The sequence below is a fragment of the Grammomys surdaster genome, unplaced genomic scaffold, assembly GCF_004785775.1.
Source record: "Grammomys surdaster isolate TR1022 unplaced genomic scaffold, NIH_TR_1.0 210, whole genome shotgun sequence".
NCBI classification, from domain to species: domain Eukaryota; kingdom Metazoa; phylum Chordata; class Mammalia; order Rodentia; family Muridae; genus Grammomys; species Grammomys surdaster.
Window position 1 is genome coordinate 3044629 of NW_021604655.1, and position 22040 is coordinate 3066668.

Consider the following 22040-nt stretch of genomic DNA (forward strand, 5'->3'; position numbering starts at 1 on the left):
AGGCTGAAGTGAGAGAAGACGGGAACGCTTCCGCCTTTGACCAATCACCTACTCCCAGGGCTGGGACTGATGGGTGGAGTCAAGAGTTATGACAAGTGATTGGTTATAAGAAATGCCCCTTGTCTCCAATGGGAAGGCTCGTTCGTGTCCTGGGCGTGGCTTAGCGGTGTAGCTTCAGGGGAGGCACTGGCAGCCGAGGCGCAGGGGAGCTGGGCAGAGTCGGTGGTGAACCATGGCGGCGGCAGTGGCGGCAGCGGCAGCAATGCGGTCCCGGATCCTGCAGGCGAGTGAGGGTGGCGACGAGGGACCACGATGCTAGAAATGGGTCCTTTCCGCCCCGTCTCTAAACCATGCTTCTGCCGAACAGACTTCTTGGCCCAGCCCCTTCTTTGCAGACCCTTGTATTCCACCAGACCCGTGCGTTCCGGCTGTCACTCGTACTGCCTGGCCCGGGGATCCAGCCCCTGACGGTCATGCCTGGTCCTCCCCACTTTTACTCCTGAGCCTTTCCTTTTCTAGCGTTGACCCACCCACCTCCAGTCCAGCTCAGTCCTTGCTGTCACCCGCTGGCTTGTTTTCTCTCTTTGGTTCCTCCCACGTTCTCTCTTTCACCTCTGAACCAGGCACCTCTGTGCCCCAGAAACACCACCTTTTGGTCACTGTTCATAGAGTACTTTCCTTTGCCAGGAGCGTACCTTCCCCCATCCAGCCTCTATGTGAGGTAAGAGTGGGTAGGAGCTCATTAAGGGCATGGAACGAGGGTCAGAGAAGGAAGGAACTTTGAATCTCCTAGACATGTACCCTAGGTTTTCACATCAAAGTCAGCCATTTGCTAATTTTCACAAACTGTTCTGGCTTTTAGTGTTTTCCTGAAGCTCTGGGCCAAGTTAAACTTTCTCAGCAAAGTTAAAACTTTTGGTGGTAAATACGGGCATGTTGTTTTCCTACTACTACTCTATTCAAAAGACTAAACGTTCCCCAAACAGGTGGTAGAAAATGAGAACCTAGGGAGACACGTTCCCAAAGTCAGTTCTCAAGTGCCAACACACCCTCCGCTCTTCTAGGCTTGGATCGGAACCCCACAGAAGCCAGCCCAAGGGAAGTTGTGGAGCTCCAGAAGCTGCATGCCTGTGATCCCCAGCTTTGATAATAGCCTTTCCCGTGTATTTGCATCTTAGCATGGACTTAGAATCTGAGACAAGACTTGCTCTGTTCCTGCCAAGATTCACAATCCAGCATTAAGCAACATTGTCTCTTATTCATCCAGGCTAGGAATGTGTCCTATATAATATGTTGCACCCTTATATAAAATTTTATTTCTGTTCATCAGGTTTTTAGGAGTTCTACTGCAGAAATGTGTGCTTGCCTTTGGTTCTTGGTGGAGTCACCGAAGGGTCAGGTTTGAATGCTGTCTAATGGCTCAGTGTAGAGAATGAGCTGGAGGTCTTTGAGGGTTGGCGTGAAGTCACTCCCCTAGTTCTACTCTGGTATCTTTCTCTAGTAAAAGATACAGCATTTCCTCTCTACGTTTTCCATTACCAACCTCTTAAAATCCTTTATAAAAATCCCCTCTAGTCATTACCCATCTCCTTGAGTCACTGAAAATCCTAAGGTGTTTTGTCCTTTGCACAAAGGGGCAGAATCTCTCTTCCCATGTATTTTTTGAGAAGAAATACTATATATTTTTTTTCTTTTTAAAAACCAAATTGTAGCCGGGTGGTGGTGGTGCACGCCTTTAATCCCAACACCTGGGAGGCAGAAGCAGGCGGATTTCTGAGTTCGAGGCCAGCCTGGTCTACAGAGTGAGTTCCAGGACAGTCCAGGCTATAAAGAGAAACCCTGTCTCGAAAAAAACCAAAAAGAAAAAAATTGTAGAAACCTCTGAACTGATTTAGAAAAAGACCAGAAAAAGTTCTTAGACAATTAGTTACTATAATCTGACACTTTGATAAAGGTTAATCTATGTGGGCATGTGATACATATATACAGGCCTAGTTCTTGGAGAAACAGAGGCAGGAAAATCTCCTGAGACCACTTTAAAACCAGCCTTGGAAGGGATCGGGCCAGAGAGCAGAAGCCGAGATAAGGAGGGCAGTTAAAGGAAAGAATGAAAGGCAACATTGTATACTGACATGCCTGAAGACACTTCAATGAAACCTAGTTCTTAGTAAATGGTTACTGAAAAAAACCAACAAAAATGCTTTTTAAAATAAAATGTGTCGGGGGCTGGAGAGATGGCTCAGTGGTTAAGAGCACTGACTGCACTTTCAGAGGTCCTGAGTTCAAATCCCAGCAACCACATGGTGGCTCACAACCATCTGTAATGAGATCTGATGCCCTCTTCTGGTGTCTCTGAAGACAGCTACAGTGTATTCATATATAATAAATAAATAAATCTTTAAAAAAAATAAATAAAAATAAAATGTGTCGCTGGAGAGGTAGCTTGAAGGCCAGGAGTGCTTGCTCCTCTTCAAAGGGCCTGTGTTCAGTTCCCAGCACCCACACCAGGTAGCTCACAACTGTCTCTAACTCCAGTTTTAGGGGATTGTATGCCTTCTAGTCCCCCAAGGGCACCTGTACACATATTGCATACAATCACACACAAAAATTTAAAAAACAACAACAACAGCAAACACCTTAACAAAACCAACAACAACAAAATACCTGGGTAATTTACAAGCCTCTCTCTCTCTTTTTTTCTTTCTTTCTCTCACTCTCTCATGCACACATACATACACACACAGAGAGAAAGAGAAAGGGAGGGAGAGGGAGGGAGAGGGAGAGAGAGAAAGAGAGAGAGAGAGAGACAGAGAGACAGAGAGAGAGAGAGAGAGAGAGAGAGAGAGAGAGAGAGGGAGAGGCAGAAAAGAGAACATGTTCTATATTCTGACAGCCACAAATTGTGGCGGACTAACAGAAGAACCTAAGAAGGATCAAATTTATATTTTCAGAGTTTTTTACATTTATTTTTTTAGGGCATCATACAAAGGAATGGGTGAGTTCTCAGTTATTTTAAGAATTCAGCCTATCTTTTCTGTTTTGGAATTAGAAGAATTTAACCTAGCCCTACCCCCAGCTCCCCCCACCCCCCGTACTCCTGCCTCTCTCTGCTTTTTGTGGTATTGTCTTTCCCATTCAGAGATAAGAAAACCAGTTTTAAAGAAGCACAGTGACCTACATCAATGATGCAGAGCAAATCTGTGAATTTAACCCTGACTCTACTACTTTCTAGTTTTAAGACTATTTGTGAAGATTTGAATTTTAAAATGTGAAGTGAATTGGCTGCCACTTCAGGTCACGGCCTCATGATCACCTAGTTAGTAGGTGATGGAGCTGAGAGTTTAGGACTTAGATCTTGGCATGCTTTTCTGTCTTCCTTTGTCCCATCCTAGACCTTTAACATTCACAACTGTAATGCAGTGAAAGTGCTTGACAATTGAGGGTGGCGAGTGTACTGAAGGGATGGAGGGAAAGAGTCCCATGCTCAACCTGTCCAGTTCAGCACAAGCTTCTTAAAAGGGCTGATTCTGGGTTTGAATGTTGCAAGGCTTTCAAGTCAGTAACCAAGGGGAGAAGACGTAGGAAACAGCAGGTAGGAATTAACATCTAGAGTATTGGTTCTCAATCCATGAGTCGAGACCCCTCAGGCTTGAACAACCCTTCATATCAGATATCCTGCATATCATATATTTGCATTACAATTCATAACAGTAGCAAAACCATAGTTATGAAGTAGCAACAAAAATAATTTTATGGTGAGGGGGGTCAACACAACATGAGGAACGTGTTAAAGGGTCGGAGCATTAGGAAGGTTGAGAGTCTCCGATCTAGACAGTGAAAGTTATAGGCTAGTTTATTCAAGAGTTGTGCTAATGAATATTTCTTAGGAAATGCAAAGCACATGAAGTCTAACCCTGCAAAAACTACATGGTACTATTTCATTATATTGGGTACACTGTCTATCAGTGTACATGTGAAAACACAAAGCTTAACTGATTCGGACTGCGAAATTAGCTGATCAGTACCTTAAGGAGAGAACACATGAGACAATATTAGTAACAAGTTATTGCTTGGTGACTATTCATCCTTTGATTCTGCAAAATATTAACAAGTCTTCAGTCTATTCAAGCAATTGCACTAGGGGCAGAGAACACAACGGTCTAGTGGTCTGAAGAGACACTTAATAATTAAACAAGCTACTAGCCCATAATGTGAAATAAAAAATGGAGGCCTTTGGGTGCTCAGTGAACTCCACAATTGGGTGTTTATCCCATACCTGGGGTTGAGACTTCCTGAGATAGTTAAGAATGAGCCAGGGAAGTGGAATGAAACCAAACAGAATGGATCAGCATATGTACAACAAAGAAGATAAAACATGTCCAGAAGTTTGAGCCAACCTTGGGACAAAACTGTATAATGTCCAGCTCCAGGATGCTTGGAACAGAGAGCAAGGAGGAAGTAGTGAGCAAACTATGAAGTTCGAGACGCAAAAGTACTCTATGACGTCTTCTGAACACCAGGGATGTTACTCTTAACTGCAAGGGAACTAGAAAGCCATTAGAGGGTTTGTTGCTGTTTTATGTTGTGTTGCTAAAAATGGAATCCAGGACCTTGTAGGTACTGTCTAGTTTAAAGTTGAGGTACACTCCCAGCAGCATGGAAGAGTTCTACATATGGGAGTAATTTGTATCCTCAAATAAACTGAGGACTTGTTAATGTTTTACCTAATTCTTCTTACTTAGAAAGACTCTGTTTGCTTCTATTTATAGAATAGAAACGATTCAGAACACGTCAGGTTGGAAACTATGAGTCTTGTTGGAAAGCCATTATTGAAATCTAAAGAAGAGACAGAGATAGTAATCAGTCTTGAAAAAGGACAGGGTGACAAGAGGAGAGGACAGTGTGTTCAGAGACTTGTAGGAAGATAGATGGGACTTGTGCCAGGTCTTGTCTGGTTCACTGAGAAGCGAAAGGGAGATGAGGTGACATTCAGAATTCACCTTGGTCAGCCAGTTAACCAAGGACCATTGCACAGGTGGGTGGGCTCTAGGAAGTAAAGCCTACGGAGTGGAGGAGAGGGAGGGGTTTAGCTTTTCAGCATGATCCCAAGTAGATGCGTGAAAAAATAGTTATATGGGTATTACCTGAAGAGAAAGACGGGCTGACGACTGCAGGACCTAATTAGTCCACTGAAGTTGCTGGGATCACTTAAAGAGAATATACAGAATGAGAAGAAAAGCCTGGGGCTAAGCCCTGGGTAGTGGAGTTGACGGTCAGAAGAGGAGACTGGTCCAGCAAAAGAGATAAGGAGGGGATACAAAGAAAAAAAGTGGGGACGGAGGGGTGGAGAAGACAGCAGGCCGTCATGGGAGACAAGTGAAAGCCAGTCCCCTCTGCTGTGAGGTCCAGTCTAAGGAGGACTTAGGAGGAGTCACTGACACTCATGAAGGTTGGAGTAGATCAAAGAGCTGTCGGGAGTTAAGGAAGTAAAGAGCGTTGAGAGAAGAAACTCAGTTGGCATCATCAAAGGTCTCAGGGTGAGGGTGAGAACCCAGAGCTCACTGGGACTTTGTGCTGCTCTCCTCAGCTCCCTGGTCCTTGTTGATCGACATGGAAAGAACTAAGGGAGACACTCATAGTATAGTATAGACGTGAAGCACTCTGTTGGTGAAAGTGGGCAATGGCCAAGGGGAGCACTGTCATAAGTCAACTTCTCAAGGGGTGGGAGGGGCCAGTGGCCATGGAAACCATCACCCCAGCTTTCCTTTACATCTTTTACTGGAATATCTCTCAAGTCAACTTTTGTAACGTGTTGAACATTTTTTTTAGAAATATAATGTGAGATTTAACATTATTATAATTGAGCCTCACTCAACTCCCTGACTTTTTTACCCTACAAAATATCAACGTGTTCCCCTGCCACGAGGTACCTGTACCATTTTTAAAATAGCCTCATTAAAGTGAATTGACACAAAATAAGATGTACATAATACCATTTAGTAAGACTTACTGCTTATAAAAGATAATAAAAATATCCATTACTCTAAAAAGTACCCTCTCAGCTCTCCTTACTGCTGTTCCTTTCATCTAAGGGTGCCGACAAATCGGATGGTGTTATAGATGAGCTTGCGTTGCCTAGCTTATTATTGATGAAATCATCTAGTGTTTCAGCTCGTTGTCTTTCCACCTTGGAACAGGTACCCTAGACTGGCCTGGAATAAATGAGCCTTCAGCTTCCTGAAAGATCTCCATACTCATCTGATACTCAACTACTTTATCTTTAAAATATTTATTTAAGATATTACTACTAATATATATTCTATAAAAAATGGGTTCCATTGTGACATTTTCATACATCTGCACTTTGATCGTATGTCTAATAGTGGACCAAGTTTAGGACTAATGAAAATAAAGACACTATGAACGTTTGTATTCAAGAATGTGTGCACATATATTTGTATTTTATTACTATTTAATCTGTAGTTACATTGATCACAGACAATATTATTTATTTATTTATTTATTATTATTTATTATTTATGGTTTCTTATATATTGACTTTATATTATTTCAAATAATGCCCGTGTAACTATTATATTGACTCCAACACTTACTTTAGATATCCTATTAAGCACTTTTGTTAGATATGTGGTGACACTATTTTGCAAAATATGATACAATGGCTAAAAAGATTCCTTAAATTAAGACTTCCCTGGAAATCCAGGACATGATCTTTATGATTTATTGTTTCTATAACTTTTTGTGTCTCCTAGTTTCTTGTCAGGGTTTTCATTTTAGTTGTTGTAATTTTTTTCTAGCCTTTACTGTGTAGACTACCAGGCTAGCCTTGAGTTTGTGATGACCTATTCCCCTCCCCCCTTTTTATGAGACAGGGTCTCACTACATAGCTCTGACTAACCTGAAACTCACTGTTTAGATCAGAGTGGTCTTGAATTCACAGAGGTCTGCTTGCCTCTACCTACCAATGGGTTAGAATTAAAGGCCTGTGCCATAGCACCTGGCCTTGTCTTTTTTTTTTTTTTTAAAAATAAAGACTATACAGCCAAAGCTAGGGACATAGCTCAACTGTAGAATGCTTTCTAGCATACATACGACCCTTGGTTTGATCCTTAACACCTGGGGGATAATGGGAAGAGACAGATCCAGTCTCAGGATCCCAGCTCTTGGAAGGCAGAGGCAGGAAGATCTTTGTGAGTTCAAAGCCAACATGGTCTATATATTGAGTTCCAGAACATCCAGGACTTTATTGAGAAAAACAAACAAACAAATAAAAAGGCATATGGCCCTAAGCATTATATGGTGGCTTATGCTTATACTCCTATACTTAGGAGGCTAGTAGGGAATCACTGGGTTCAAGGCCAGCTTCAGCTACATAATGAGTTCCAGGAAAGGCTGGGTTACAGAGGGAGACTGTCTCAGAACAAGACTATATGGTCCTTGAGACCAAACACTAAATGCTTTACTTAATTCCAGTAGCTATATGATGTTGAGCATTATAACAGCCATTTGTCAAGTCTTGTATGCTTTTCTGTGCTTTTTTATCAGATTGTGTTTTGTTGAAATAGGGTCTTGGAGCTGAAGAGATGGCTCAGCGGTTAAGAGCACTGACTGCTCTTCCAGAGGTCCTGAGTTCAATTCCCAGCAACCACATGGTGGCTTACAACCATCTGTAATGGGACCCAATGCCCCCTTCTGGCATATCTGAAGACAGCTGCAACATACTCATATACATTAAATAAATAAATAAATAAATAAATAAATAAATAAATAAATAAATAGATCTATCTTAAAAAGAAAGAAACAGGGTCTTAATATATAGCCACAGCTGGCTTGAAACTCACAATGTAGACCAAGCTTATCTCCAACTCACAGAGACTACCTGTCTGCATCCTGAGTGCTGGGATTAAAAGTGTGTGCCACTGCACCAGACATTTATCAGATACTTTTTAATCCTACAGGTTTCTTCAAAAGTAAATTCCACATGGTATCCAGCATCCTCCTTCTCTTCATCATCAGTGGTAAGTAACTTAGGAGCTAAAGATGGACTTCTGAGAAGGAATCCGCTGTAATTTTCAAGCTGACTGTGATCAAAATGTTTGGGACTTTTAGTTTTGTGGGTTTTATACTTTTTATTTAAATTTTTATTTTATGTTTATTGGTATTTTACCTGCATGTCCTGCAGAGGCCAGGAGAGGGCGTCCATACGCCCTGGAGCTGGCTGCAGGCGGTTGTGAGTTGGTGCTAGGAATGGATCCTGGGTCCTCTGAAAGAGCAGTCAGTGCTCTTAACTACTGAGCCATCTCTCCGGCCCCCTTTAAAAGTAGGTCTCATGTAGCCCTGGCTTGTCTGGAACCCATTATGTAGGTCAACTCTTACCTGTGCAAATGCTGGGATAAACAGATATGTGCTGCTGTCGCGATTCCCCTGCAGGCTTTACAGCAGGCAGGGAAAACAAACCAAAACAACAACAACAAAAACCCATCAGAGTGAGGTAAGAATGAAACTTGCCTCAGCCTGACCTTATTGCCTCAGTGCTATACCAAGACTTATAGAGTCTGGCCCAGATCATTTTATTTTAGTCATATTTAGACACAGCACATTTTTGACCAAAAAAAAAAAAAAGGTTTCAGATAACAATTAACTCAGTCCTAAGTGTACAATAATTTAAGATATGTTTACACTGGAATTCTTTACAAAGTACATCTGGCTTCTTTCACAAGAATGGATACTGTTGACTCAGAGATAGTGCCCAAGATTTTCAGTATAGCAAGCTTGACTGAGATAAACTTAACTCCTGTGGGTGTCAGGATTGGCCTGGATCTAAGATAACATAGAAGTCACTTAGGCTGTTAGAAAATACAAATGAGATTACTCATAAGAATGGGTTTTGTGCGCACGCCTTTAATCCCAGCACTTGGGAGACAGAGGCAGGTGGATTTCTGAGTTCGAGGCCAGCCTGGTCTACAGAGTGAGTTCCAGGACAGCCAGGGCTATACAGAGAAACCCTGTCTCGAAAAACCAAAAAAAAAAAAAAAAAAAAAAAATGGGTTTTGTGGTTTAAAAGCAATGCTCAAGATTTAGGAGGAAAGGGTCTGGCCTAAGTAAAAGTGTGAATTCTGGGAGATACAGGCAGAGCCTGTCTTATCAGACAACAAAGGATTGTGGGGTTGTAAACCTCCATCTTTCCTGGCTTTCTGGGAAGAGCAGCTACATGCCTCATTCCTTTAAAGAGGTACGCTTCGTGTTTAGCATTCCTGGCTTCAACAGTGCTTGTCTATGTGCTCAAGTCCTTTTTAGTCCTTTATGGGCCACCATGCCCAGAAAAACGTCCTGTCTTGGTTTTCTTATCAGAAACTATATCTATTATGCTTTAAACAGTTTCAGTCTTGTGAAATGTTCTTTATAATTACAATTTTTAATGGCTGCATAATTTTCCATCAGGTGTAGGTAATTTGAATGTTTTCATATAACATTTAGCGTGCTTCAGTTTTTCAGTATTGTGAAATAAGTATTTTAATGTAGTTTTTAAATTCTTTTGGATTATTTCTGTCTTGAGCTTTACCAACCAGGTCATAAGGTATAAGCACTTTCATTGCTACTAGAAGTTTACATTTTTGGTGGGGAAGGGCCAGAGAGAAAACTCAGCCATTAGATCCAAGTATCCACCAGAATTTTTTCTTTACAAGAGGAAGAGAAGCAAAATAATGAAAGTTCTTTTCTTTTCTCCTTTTGCCTGTGTGCATGCATGTGTGTTTTCTGTGTGCGTGCATGTGTGTTTTCTCTAGCCAACCGTAAAGCTCTTCATTGATGGGAAGTTTGTTGAATCCAAGAGTGACAAGTGGATTGACATCCACAACCCAGTAAGCAAAACTTCTGGGGGGACTTAAACCTACTAGCCTAGAATTTTGGGAGCATGTGGGGGGGGGGGCGGAGTTCTCCCACAAAACACAATGTTGCTGCTGTGAGTAGGTCAACCTGGGGAGTGAGGCATTGGCAAAACGTGTTGGCTTCTTTTCAGGCCACCAATGAGGTTGTTGGTCGTGTTCCTCAGTCCACCAAAGCTGAAATGGATGCAGCTGTTGCTGCCTGCAAACGTGCTTTTCCTGCGTGGGCAGAGACATCGATTTTAAGCCGGCAGCAGGTCCTGCTCCGTTATCAGCAACTCATTAAGGAAAACCTGGTGAGAAATTTGAGCAGTCTCCTAGCCTGTTTCCTAGGCTATGTTGGTCACCTCTTCAGAGACTTGTTCAGCTGTCCTCACTAACTCTACAACACAGAAGGGCATTGGTCAGGTCCCTTCTCCACAACACAGAAGGCCATTGGTCAGGTCCCTTCTCTACAACACAGAAGGGCATTGGTCAGGTCCCTTATCATCCGAGTTCTCCCCCAGCTTGGTTTTTCCTTGGAGTAAAATGGGAGCTGTCATAGAGCTCAGCGGTAGACTTTGTGCTTGGTGAATGTTAGCTAGGGTTTCATTGCTGTGAACAGACGCTATGACCAAGGCAACTCTCAAGGGACAATATAAATTGCGGCTGGCTTATAGGTTCAGAGTTTCAGTCCATTATCATCATGTCTGCAGTCTGAAGGCAGACATGGTGCTGGTGAAGGAAGTGAGAGTTCTACATCTTGATCCAAAGGCAGGCAGGAGAAGACTGTCTTCTGCAGGCAGCCAGGAGGAAGGTCCCTTCCATTGTGAGCACAGCTTAAGAATAGGACCTCAAAGCCCATTCCTACAGTGACTCATTTCCTCCTAAAGGCCACATCTACTCCAACAAGGCCACACTTCCTAATAGTGCCACTCCCTGGGCCAAGCATATTCAAACCACCACAGTGAACATTCAGGCAGACACAGGGGTTCGTGCCTGTAATCCCAGCACTTTGGAGGTGGAGGCAGAAATATCAGGAGTCAAGGCCAGCCTCAAAGTGAGTTTGAGGTTACTCAGAACTACATGAGCTCTTGTCTCAAAACAGCAACAAAATCATGAAGCATATCCCCAACATCGAGCAAGCAAGTAAATAAAGGAACATCCTTGGATTAGTTTCTATTTATATGTTTTCTCTCTAGAAAGAAATTGCCAGGTTAATCACGTTGGAACAAGGGAAGACTCTTGCTGATGCGGAAGGAGATGTATTCCGAGGACTTCGTAAGCTGGGAACCCCTCATTAGACTTGTGGGAGAGATCAAAAGAATATGGGAGGCAGACCCCACACTGGGAAGGTTGATTCTTTATGTAGATTTTGCTATCCTGTGGGATTTTTTTCTTTTCTCTTTCTTCTTTTTTTGCCGTTTTGCTTTATTTTGCTTTGGTTTTTGTTGTTGTTTTTTGTTTGTTTTGCTTTTTGGGTTTTTTGTTTTTGTTTGTTTTTTGTTTTTTTGTTTTGGTCTTTTGAGGCGAAGGCTCACTGTGTGTCTCTGGCTGTTTTGGAACTATACAGTCAAGGGTGGCTCTTACCCATGGATTATAAGTTGCATAATACCATGCCCAGCAATACCTTTTAAAATAGTTGTAAGGCAATATTTTTCAGGTACTTTTGAGGCTAATTTACTGATTTTTTTTTGTTTGTTTTGTTTTTTAAGCACAAGTGATGTTTCAGAACATGTATGCATCTTACTATTTTGTTTACCCAGTCAATCTGAGGAACATGGAAGGATAAATCCCTGTCATTGGCCTGACCCAGCCCTTATTCTCAGGATTGAATAGAGTTTGACAAAGCTAAGTAGTACTTAGCATGGAAAGGTGACCTCATTGATATCTTCTCTCTTCCAGAGGTGGTTGAGCATGCCTGTAGTGTGACATCCCTCATGCTGGGAGAGACCATGCCATCTATCACCAAAGACATGGACCTTTATTCTTACCGCCTGCCTCTGGGGGTATGTGCAGGCATTGCACCATTTAACTTTCCTGCCATGATCCCCCTCTGGATGTTTCCCATGGCTATGGTTTGTGGAAATACTTTCCTAATGAAACCATCAGAGCGAGTACCTGGAGCAACGATGCTTCTTGCTAAGTTGTTTCAGGATTCTGGTGCCCCTGACGGAACACTGAACGTCATCCATGGACAGCATGAAGGTAACTCTTTAGTTGGCTACTTAGTCTGACTCCCAAAGAAACTTAAGCTGTTAAAAAAATTGATTGGGATTTTTACTGTTTATTTAAGGTGCATGTGACTCTGTGTGTCTGCCACATATGTGTGGGTACCCACGGAGGCCAAAAGGGTATTGGAGCTCCTGGAATTGAAGCTACAGGTGGTTGTGAGGTGCACAGTGTGGGTGCTGGGAACTGAATTCATATCCTCTGGGAGAGTGGGAGGCATTCTTAACCCACTGAGCCATTTCTCCAGCTCTGTGATTGGGTATTTCAGGGAAGGATTTATTAACAGTGGCCTTCATGTTTGAAGGTCATGTGTCTTAACCATCTCGCCATCTGGATAGGCTAAAGTACCTTACTAGGGAGTATCCATGTTTCTTACTCTAGTCTACACAGTGGAACACCAGAAATGAGATTAAAGAGAAAGTTTATGTTCTTGTTTAATATCTTAGCAACCCTTTAAGGGAAGTGCTGTTTTTCATCTTACAAATAAGAAGATAAAGGCAAAGTGCAATTACGTCATTTGCTCTAAGTAACATAACATGTTACAATTTCCCTAACTGTAACAGAAAGTAGGGAAGTTAGGATACATCTATCCAGGAAGGCTGGCTCTGGTTCTTATTTATAGTCTTCCCTGTTATCTCTTGTATGAGGGCATAAGTATCTGAGAATCTTAGATATAACATATTCTTAAAGATAAAATAAAAAGGTCAAGTTTTGAAAGAATGTTATTGTATTTGAGGAAAATAAAAGTTGTAGCCTTTATGGGTTGTCTAAAGGGATCAGCATGTAAAGGCACTTGACATGCAAGCCTGATCCCTGGAACTCACATAAAGGTGGGAGAAAAGAACCAATTCCACAAAGCTGTCCTCTGTTGTGTACAAACACACACACACACACACACACATAATGAAAATAAAGTTTAAAGAAATTATGGCTTTCAGAGATTCGAAGTAGAAATTCTGGAATACTAATGAGAATAAACAAGTTAAATACAACTTGTAAATTGAAAGACAGGTGTGGAGGCCCATGACTATAATCCCAATATTTGTGAGGCAGAAACAGGTGGGGCTCTTGTGAGTTTGGGACCAGCCTGGTCTAGTGAGCTCAAGGCCACCCAGTGCTACATAGTGAGATCCTGTTTCAAGAACAAAACAAATTATAATTTAAGAGAAAAAGAGCATACCACAGTGAGATTTCCATGTAGAAGTGTGTGAATGTAGGTTCATTGTGGGGAAAGGGGTGGTTCGCTGAGTTGGTAAGCCTATAGGCTATTTATGCTTTGTGGTAATCATTTTTTTTTCTTTTCAAAGCTGTAAATTTTATTTGCGATCATCCAGACATCAAGGCAATCAGTTTCGTGGGATCCAACCAGGCAGGAGAGTACATCTTCGAAAGAGGGTCAAGAAATGGCAAGAGGGTTCAAGCCAATATGGTGACTTCTCATTCCTTTGGCTCCTCAAACTTGACTATCTGTATAAGTGAGACCTAGGAAGTGTCCTGCAGTAGACAGGCCACTCATCCCATGTCTCCTGGAGGCCAGTGTTTGTCATTTCATCCTGAATGTCTTCTCCCTTAGTCTCTGCAACTTGTGAAGTTTTACTGTTAGAATTCTCTTTCATCATACATAATTGATCTTGGTGACCCAGGGCACATTCCTCCTCAAAACTGTCACTGATTCCTTTAGTCTTCATGTAGTAACAGCCACATTTCTGCTTTCTTGAACTTATTTATTACTTCTTTAAAAAGTGTATTCTACTAGTTACACGGCTTTGAACTATGGTAGAGAGCCAGGTGGCACACGCCTTTAGTCCTAGTGAGGCAGAGGCAGGCGGATCTCTGAGTTTGAAGCCAGCCTAACTTATAGAGTGAGTTCTAGGACAGCAAGGGCTACACAGTGAAACCCTGTCTTGAAAAACAAAAAAATTAAAAAAGAAAAAAGATAAAGAACTGGTTATGCCTAAGGTTATTTCATCTTTAGAATGACCAGTTTGTTTGTTAAGGAATTGGAAAGGGCCAGTCCATGCAAGGCACCATCTCGTATGTCCTCACACAATACCTGGTTTACTTTTGTATTCTACTAGTTTTTTAACCTGTCAATGTGAAAGTAACTGGGTCTTCGCCTGCCCACCACCATGTTAATAGTTTTGGTTTAAATAAATACATATCAGCTTCTCAAAGAGATTAAAGAAACATGGAGCCGTTTTTTTTTTTCTTTTCGAGACAGGGTTTCTCTGTGTAGCCCTGGCTGTCCTGGAACTCACTCTGTAGACCAGGCTGGCCTTGAACTCTCGAACTCAGAGATCCGCCTGCCTCTGCCTCCCAAGTGCGCCACCACCGCCCGGCATGGAGCCGTTTAGTATTGCTTAAACTTCAGCAGTATTAAAAATAATCTCTGGCCTGTGCTATAGAGTGAGTTCAGTACTCCCTTTGGCAATTCACTGAGTCTGTCTCAAAATAAAAGGCTGATATTTGCCTGGCATGCACAAGGCTGAGGTTTAATTCCCAAGACCGCAAAAGTTAAAACTAACTTTCTTTTTTTCTTTCTTTCTTTCTTCCTTTCTTCCTTTCTTCCTTTCTTCCTTTCTTTCTTCCTTTCTTCCTTTCTTCCTTTCTTCCTTTCTTCCTTTCTTCCTTTCTTCCTTTCTTCCTTTCTTTCTTTCTTTCTTTCTTTCTTTCTTTCTTTCTTTCTTCCTTCCTTCCTTCCTTCCTTCCTTCCTTTCTTTCTTTCTTTCTTTCCTTATTTATTTATTTACTTATTTATTTATTTATTTATTTATTTATTTATTTATTTATTTATTGTTTTTTCGAGACAGGGTTTCTCTGTGTAGCCCTGGCTGTCCACCACTGCCTGGCAAGTTAAAACTTTAAAAATAACAAAAGGCCGGGCAGTGGTGGCACGCGCCTTTAATCCCAGCACTTGGGAGGCAGAGGCAGGTGGATTTCTGAGTTCGAGGCCAGCCTGGTCTACAGAGTGAGTTCCAGGATAGCCAGGGCTACACAGAGAAACCGTCTTGAAAAACCAAAACCAAAAACAAAACAAAAAAAAAGATGGACTTTCTTCCTATAAATTCTCATATATCAGATTCTTTGCTTAATTTTTTTGTTTAAGTGAATTTAGCTAAGGAAGACCTGTGTACTTTCTACGTTTCTTTAGGGAGCTAAAAACCATGGAGTGGTCATGCCAGATGCCAATAAGGAAAATACCCTCAACCAGCTGGTCGGGGCAGCCTTCGGAGCTGCTGGGCAGCGCTGCATGGCCCTTTCGACAGCCATCCTTGTAGGGGAAGCTAAGAAGTGGCTGCCAGAACTGGTAGAGCGTGCCAAAAATCTGAGAGTCAATGCAGGTAATCGGTCAGCTGCCGAGCAGCTTTAGACTTGACTTTTGCGGCACTAAATTTTCAGGTTTAGCTTAGGCTTTGCTGGAGGGGAAGTTATGTTCCTACTATTACCTCTCCTAATCGACATTCAAATTTGCCTCAGCAGTTAAAATTTTATGATAATAAAATCTTTAGACATTTCTACTTGGTTTATAGGGGACCAGCCTGGAGCTGATCTTGGCCCCCTGATCACCCCCCAGGCCAAAGAGAGAGTCTGCAATCTGATCGATAGCGGAACAAAAGAGGGAGCTTCCATCCTTCTGGATGGGAGAAAAATTAAAGTCAAGGGCTATGAAAATGGTAACTTTGTTGGACCAACCATCATCTCCAATGTTAAGGTAAACAACTCTGAATTACTTCACAAATATAAGAGCTAAAAACACCTTAGGGCTATGAAATCTCACCCCTCTATAAGTGAAGATATTTAAGATCAGAACTCTTGCCAGGATTGTTCAGTTACTCTGCTGGAAACTAAATAAATCTCTCTGGCTTCCAACCACATCTCTTTCCACTGTGTGCCACACGTCCTGTCTTGCTTTCTATTGCTGCGATAAAAATGACCAAAAAACAACTTAAGGAGTAAAGGAGTCTATCTGGTTTGTTTTGTTTTGATTACAGTTAATCACTGAGGGAAGAGGTCAGGGCAGGAACTCAAGGCAGGAGCTTGGAGACAGAAACTGAAACCGAGACCATGGAGGGAGGCTATCTACTAACTTGCTCTATGGCTGGTTCGCCTTGCTTTTTTTTTTTTTTTTTTTTGTATACAACTCTGGACCACTTACCCAGGGATGGCATCACCCACAGTGGGCTGGACCCTCTCTCACCAATCATTAATTTAAAAAATACCATACAAATCTGCCCACATGCCAGTCTGAAGGAGGCCAGTTAAGATTCCTTCTTCCCAGATGACTTGGATATATCAAGATGACACAAACTAAGCAGTACAAATAGACTTTCCATGGAAGGCTAAATATTCTCAGCTTTGAAGAAATACAATCTCTGTCATAACTATTCTGCTGTATAGTATAAAATCAATCACAAATATATGGATATCTTCCAGTAAAAATCTTATTTATGGACACACATTTGAATTTTGTAATTTTATGTCATGAAATTTTTTCTTAACCATTAAAAAAAGGTAGAAACTATTCTTAGCTTATGGACTGTGTAAGGACAAGCAGCTGGCATATTTGGCCCATAAATAGCAATTAAAACCCTTGCTTTGGGGAGCTGGAGAGATGGCTCAGCAGTTAAGAGCCCTGGATGCTGTTCTAGAAGACCAGGGTTCAATTCCCAGCAACCATATGGAGGCTCACAACTGTGTCACTCCAGTTCCACAGGATCTGACAGCCTCACACAGACATACATGCAGATAAACCAATGTACATAAAATACAATCATTTAAAAAATGATAATGAAATAAACCCCTTCCTTGTCTTACACTTGTTTCCCACTTGTTCACTTATAGTGTCCCAGTCAATATAGTAACTACCCAGTATTTATTGGCTACTTTGCCCTGTGTCCACTTTACCAGAATGAAACAAAAGCAAAAGATCATGTATTAATTTTTATTTATCAAAGTGTGACAGTCTCTCAGCTAACATTCATGGCTAGTTGAGGCAGGCTTTTTGTCGTATGTCCTTACTAACCCTGAAGGATCATGGGTTGAAGGTTCTTGCTACAGAACAGCAGAGGAAAAACTTATTGTCAACAAACACAGCTGGCTAAGTGCTGAGGTAAAGGATGTTTTGAATGTTTAAGAAGGACCAGTATCAAAATTGGAGACTTATTTGGAAACAAAGGAATGAATGAGAATGGGTTGTTTTGTTACAGAGCATTTAGCAAGAAGTTTCTAGAAAAATTCTGGTACACTTAATACATGTTTGATTCATAAAAATGACATTTCATGTAACTTTCAGTTAAATTGTATTGAAACAAGTTGTATAGGTGCTGGTGCTGGGCCTTGACCTTGAAATTGAGTACTGAAAAGCAAAGAATGCAAAAATTCCAAGTTATTTATATGCTGATAGCTACGAACAGAAATAAAAGATGACAGCTGGGCGGTGGTGGCACACGCCTTTAGTCCCAGCACTTGGGAGACAGAGACAGTTGGATTTCTGAGTTCCGAGGCCAGCCTGGTCTACAGAGTGAGTTCCAGAACAGCCAGGGCTACACAGAGAAATCCTGTCTCGAAAAAACAAAAAAAAAGAAAAAAAAAAAAGAAAAAAAGAAATAAGAGATGACGAAAGATCAATAGCATGGAAGCAGCTTGTGGCTCAGAATGCCAAAAACATAAAATATGCAATTAAAAAAGCTGAGTTCTTTTCTGTATCCATCTCTCCTGACAGCCAAGTATGACTTGTTACAAAGAGGAGATTTTTGGTCCAGTTCTTGTGGTTTTGGAGACAGAAACACTGGATGAAGCCATCAAGATTGTAAATGACAACCCATATGGAAATGGAACTGCCATCTTCACCACCAACGGAGCCACAGCTCGGAAATACACTCACATGGTGGATGTGGGCCAGGTTTGTGAAGAGAATTTTTGGAGATTCTTAAACAGCTGTTTCCAAAGAGGAAATGATAAACAGTGACCAGTCAGTGAACTACAGCTTGTTTGAACACTGCCCCTTTAATGTTTCCACAGAGGAAATGATAGACAGTGACAGTCAGTCAACTACAGCTTGTTTGAACACTGCCCCTTTAATGTTTCCACAGAGGAAATGATAGACAGTGGTAGTCAGTCAGCTACAGCTTGTTTGAACACTGCCCCTTTAATGTTTCCACAGAGGAAATGATAGACAGTGATCAGTCAGTCAGCTACAGCTTGTTTGAACACTGCCCCTTTAATGTTTCCACAGAGGAAATGATAGACAGTGACCAGTCAGTCAGCTACAGCTTGTTTGAACACTGCCCCTTTAATTGCCCACAATTCCCCATCCCTGCCTCAGGAATAAAAGTTTTTAAGGTGGAGTACAGGGCGCAAGATGACTACATAAAATTGATATCTCAAAAAAAACAAAAACAAAAAAAACAAACAAACCAAAAACCCCAAACCAAACAAAATCTAAAATCCAAAGCAAAAATAAAATTAGTCTCTGTTGCCTGTGTGCTTCTACAAGGACACTTCGTCTGAGCCCTCTGGGGAGTGAGGACTCCTGGACTTTGATTACATTTGTTCTCTTTAGGTGGGCGTGAATGTCCCCATTCCAGTGCCTTTGCCGATGTTTTCCTTCACCGGCTCTCGATCTTCCTTCAGGGGAGACACCAATTTCTATGGCAAACAGGTAACTTTTGAGTTGGAATTCTCTTTTTCTTTGAGAAACTGTCTTGAACACATTCAGAGCAATATTACATAAGGAAGGGTCTCTTGCTTCTGCTGTGGAGTCATCTTTGTGCTGCTCTATTTCTCAGGCCCCTAAAAAAAAATTTAAAAGTCACCAAACTTTTGCCCAATGTCTCTTCATGAGTAGTTCAAGGCTATAGTTTAGAGGAAAAAGCTCCGGGCAATTCAGATGTTTACATGGGTACCGGGAGTCTGAACCAGGTCCTAATGGTAACTGCTTCATCCACAGACACATCTCTGCAGATTGATTTATTATTTTGGAGATGGTCTCCAACTTACTGTGTAGCCAAGGATGACCTTCACCTCTCCATCCTCCTGCACCCACCTCTTCAGAGTTGGAATTACAGGCTTGTATTACCATGCCTCACACATGCCTGTTTTATGCCATGTTGGACATTGAATCCAGGGTTTCATGCATGTTAGAGAAGCATTCTACCAATTGCAATATAGCCAAGCCCCATAAATGTGGGTTGTTCTTTGTGTATGTATGTGTATGTATGTATGTAAATATATGTGTGTATAATTATATATAAATATATAAATTTTATATATTTACAACTTATACTTAATTATGTGTAATTAAATATATAATATATAACATAAATTATATATTCAATTATACGTAATTAAATATTATTTATACACACACACATTTTGGCTTACATGTATGTCTGTGCACCATGTAGTGACTGATGTCCTAAAAGGCCAGAAGAATGTGTTAGATCCCCTGGAACTGGAGTTACACATGGTTGTGAGCTGCCATGTGGCTACTGGGAATTAAACCTTGGTCCTCTGCAAGAGGAACATGAACTTTTGATAGCTGAACCACCTCTCTACACCCCTGTAAATGTTTTGGGTATACTATCTCATGAACAACCAGTGGATTTTGTTGCACAATTACTCAAATAGGAATGTGAGTACTGCTCACAGCACCGCCTTCAACAGCTAATTTGAAAAGTATACACTGACTCTTTTTCTCTCTGATTTTTTTTTTAAGGGCATCCAGTTTTACACTCAGTTAAAGACTATCACATCTCAGTGGAAAGAAGAAGATGCTACTCTTTCCTCACCTGCTGTAGTCATGCCTACCATGGGGCGTTAGAAACAAGTTCTTCAGGACTCAATCCAGCCTGAGTAATTTTTCACCTTTTTGGCAACCTTCATGTGCCGTCTTTGCTCAAAAACAGATCCATGAGAATGGAATATATTGCAACTAAATTCTTTCTCAGAAGTCTCAATCCCTTCAAAGTTGTAGGGAGTGCAGGATAACACTAATACCAGGCCTTCACTTGTTCTCCATACTTCTCTCCAGTTTTTGAGGTAACTGTTATTTGTGTGAAATGTTTGCCTAGAATGTGAGCTTAGACTGTCTCCTAACAATTCTTTTCTGATGACTGGGAGGGGAATGTTAATGTAGGGACAAATCTTGCAGTCACTGAAACAACTCACCCTCTGGTTGAGCCTCACATCTAGCCCTCCATTGGTCCCCACACTATCTAACATGTAGCCTAGTTTTACATATCCCAGCGTTGTGACAACTGTTCTCTGCTCAATACCACTTTCTTCTGTGTGATTCATGGCCACTATTTAATTCTATCATTGTCCATGTTCTTGCTTCTTAAAATACTTATCAAGGATACCTCAGGATGAAGTGTTAAGTTAGCTTTTTGTTATATGTGCCATTCTTCATGGTTTGCCTCAACAATCATTAAATCAATACTCCAACCATTAATTCAGATGCAAATAAATCCTTAGACAAAATATTTCGCCGGGCGGTGGTGGCGCACACCTTTAATCCCAGCACTTGGGAGGCAGAGGCAGGCGGATTTCTGAGTTCGAGGCCAGCCTGGTCTACAGAGTGAGTTCCAGGACAGCCAGGACTACACAGAGAAACCCTGCCTCAAAAAACAAAACAACAACAAAAAAAAATTTCACAAATGATTTTTGACTCAGAAATCAAAGGACCTCCAATCATAAAAGTGGATGGACTCTTGTCTTAAGTAGGCTTAACCTATTATTTGTCAAATTTTGTTATTCTTTCTTTTGACAGCATTTCTCATTAATTGATACATTTTAATGAAAGAATTCTTCATATAGACTAATTGCTTAGACTACTAGAAACTTCAAAGTTTCATGCTTTGACAGTATTCAGTCACCTTATTCAACTTAACTATTCAGCAGCCTTTCAGCTTGCTTCTCTGATAATCTAAACCTTAAGTCAGAAGAGGCTGATGTGCTAACAGAACAGTTTGTCTGTCTGACCTTCTGAAGCCTGGCTTTCTGAACTAGATGGTTATGGGCTCTGCTTTGTCTTGAGTGCTCAGTGAGGTGTGGCACTGGTCATTACTGTCCTCTCTTCTGCACAGCCATGTGTGAACAGTGCTGCTCCAGCCCATTGTGGGTTTGGTGAATTAAAATAAAGGCGGTGAAAAACCTTGACATTTCCTACTCTTTGGATGTAAGATTATTAGAGTAACCAGCTCTGGTAGAATTCAGAGCTTCAGTCACTTTAACAAAACACAACTCTGATTTTCTTTTGTTTTCCATCCTTAAGTTAAGACATTTATACTTTGTGACTGCAGTGCCCTTTGTTTTCTTAGAAAACATGGTTCATACTTAATTTAATCCAACAATTTTGGGCTGGGTTGAAAAGTGGTTATTATCTAAATTCCAAATAGAATTTAATCAGACTCCTAATATTTTCCTTAGATATAAAGGAAGTTACTTTTAAAAAATTACAACTAATCAGAATTGCATTATTCTAATTATAATAAACAGATTTGACCAGCTACTTGTACTCAAAAGAGTTTCTTGTTTCTTAGATGAAATTTATATTTGGGTTAATATCACTAAAACAGAAAACCAGCATTTTTCCTTTTTGTTCTTATATGGCCTCATTGAATTTTGTGAGCTTCTATACTGATCATGAATAACAAACTACAAATAAAAAAGCCTTAGGAAAAAAATACAGTTTTGAAAAAAGTGGTCTTTTCCTTCCTTTGTTCTCTAGGTTACAGTGATTTGTGCTTGGTGCCAAGACTTATAAGGACATTATGTTTGTGCCTATATACAAGATAGGGTGGAGGGTGACTCCAGAGTGAGGGCATTTTGCCCTAGTACGCACAAAGGTTCAGTCAGCAGCACTGAAGACAGTACTAATGCAGTACACATTTGACTCAGCTGCTTATTTCAGAACGTAATCTA

At 41.1% G+C, this 22040-nt stretch overlaps 1 protein-coding gene across 1 annotated transcript; it reads left to right on the forward strand.

The window, feature by feature from the left end:
• Positions 1–181: 181 nt before the first annotated feature.
• Aldh6a1 (aldehyde dehydrogenase 6 family member A1) lies at positions 182–21818 on the forward strand. The gene is made up of 12 exons (XM_028771831.1): positions 182–283; positions 7980–8039; positions 9807–9881; positions 10040–10201; positions 11087–11165; positions 11790–12092; positions 13424–13545; positions 15268–15457; positions 15647–15828; positions 17839–18018; positions 18679–18777; positions 19834–21818. The coding sequence occupies exons 1-12, from the start codon at positions 233–235 to the stop codon at positions 19936–19938; spliced, it is 1608 nt and encodes a 535-aa protein (XP_028627664.1). The 5' UTR covers positions 182–232; the 3' UTR covers positions 19939–21818.
• The last annotated feature ends 222 nt before the right edge of the window (positions 21819–22040 follow it).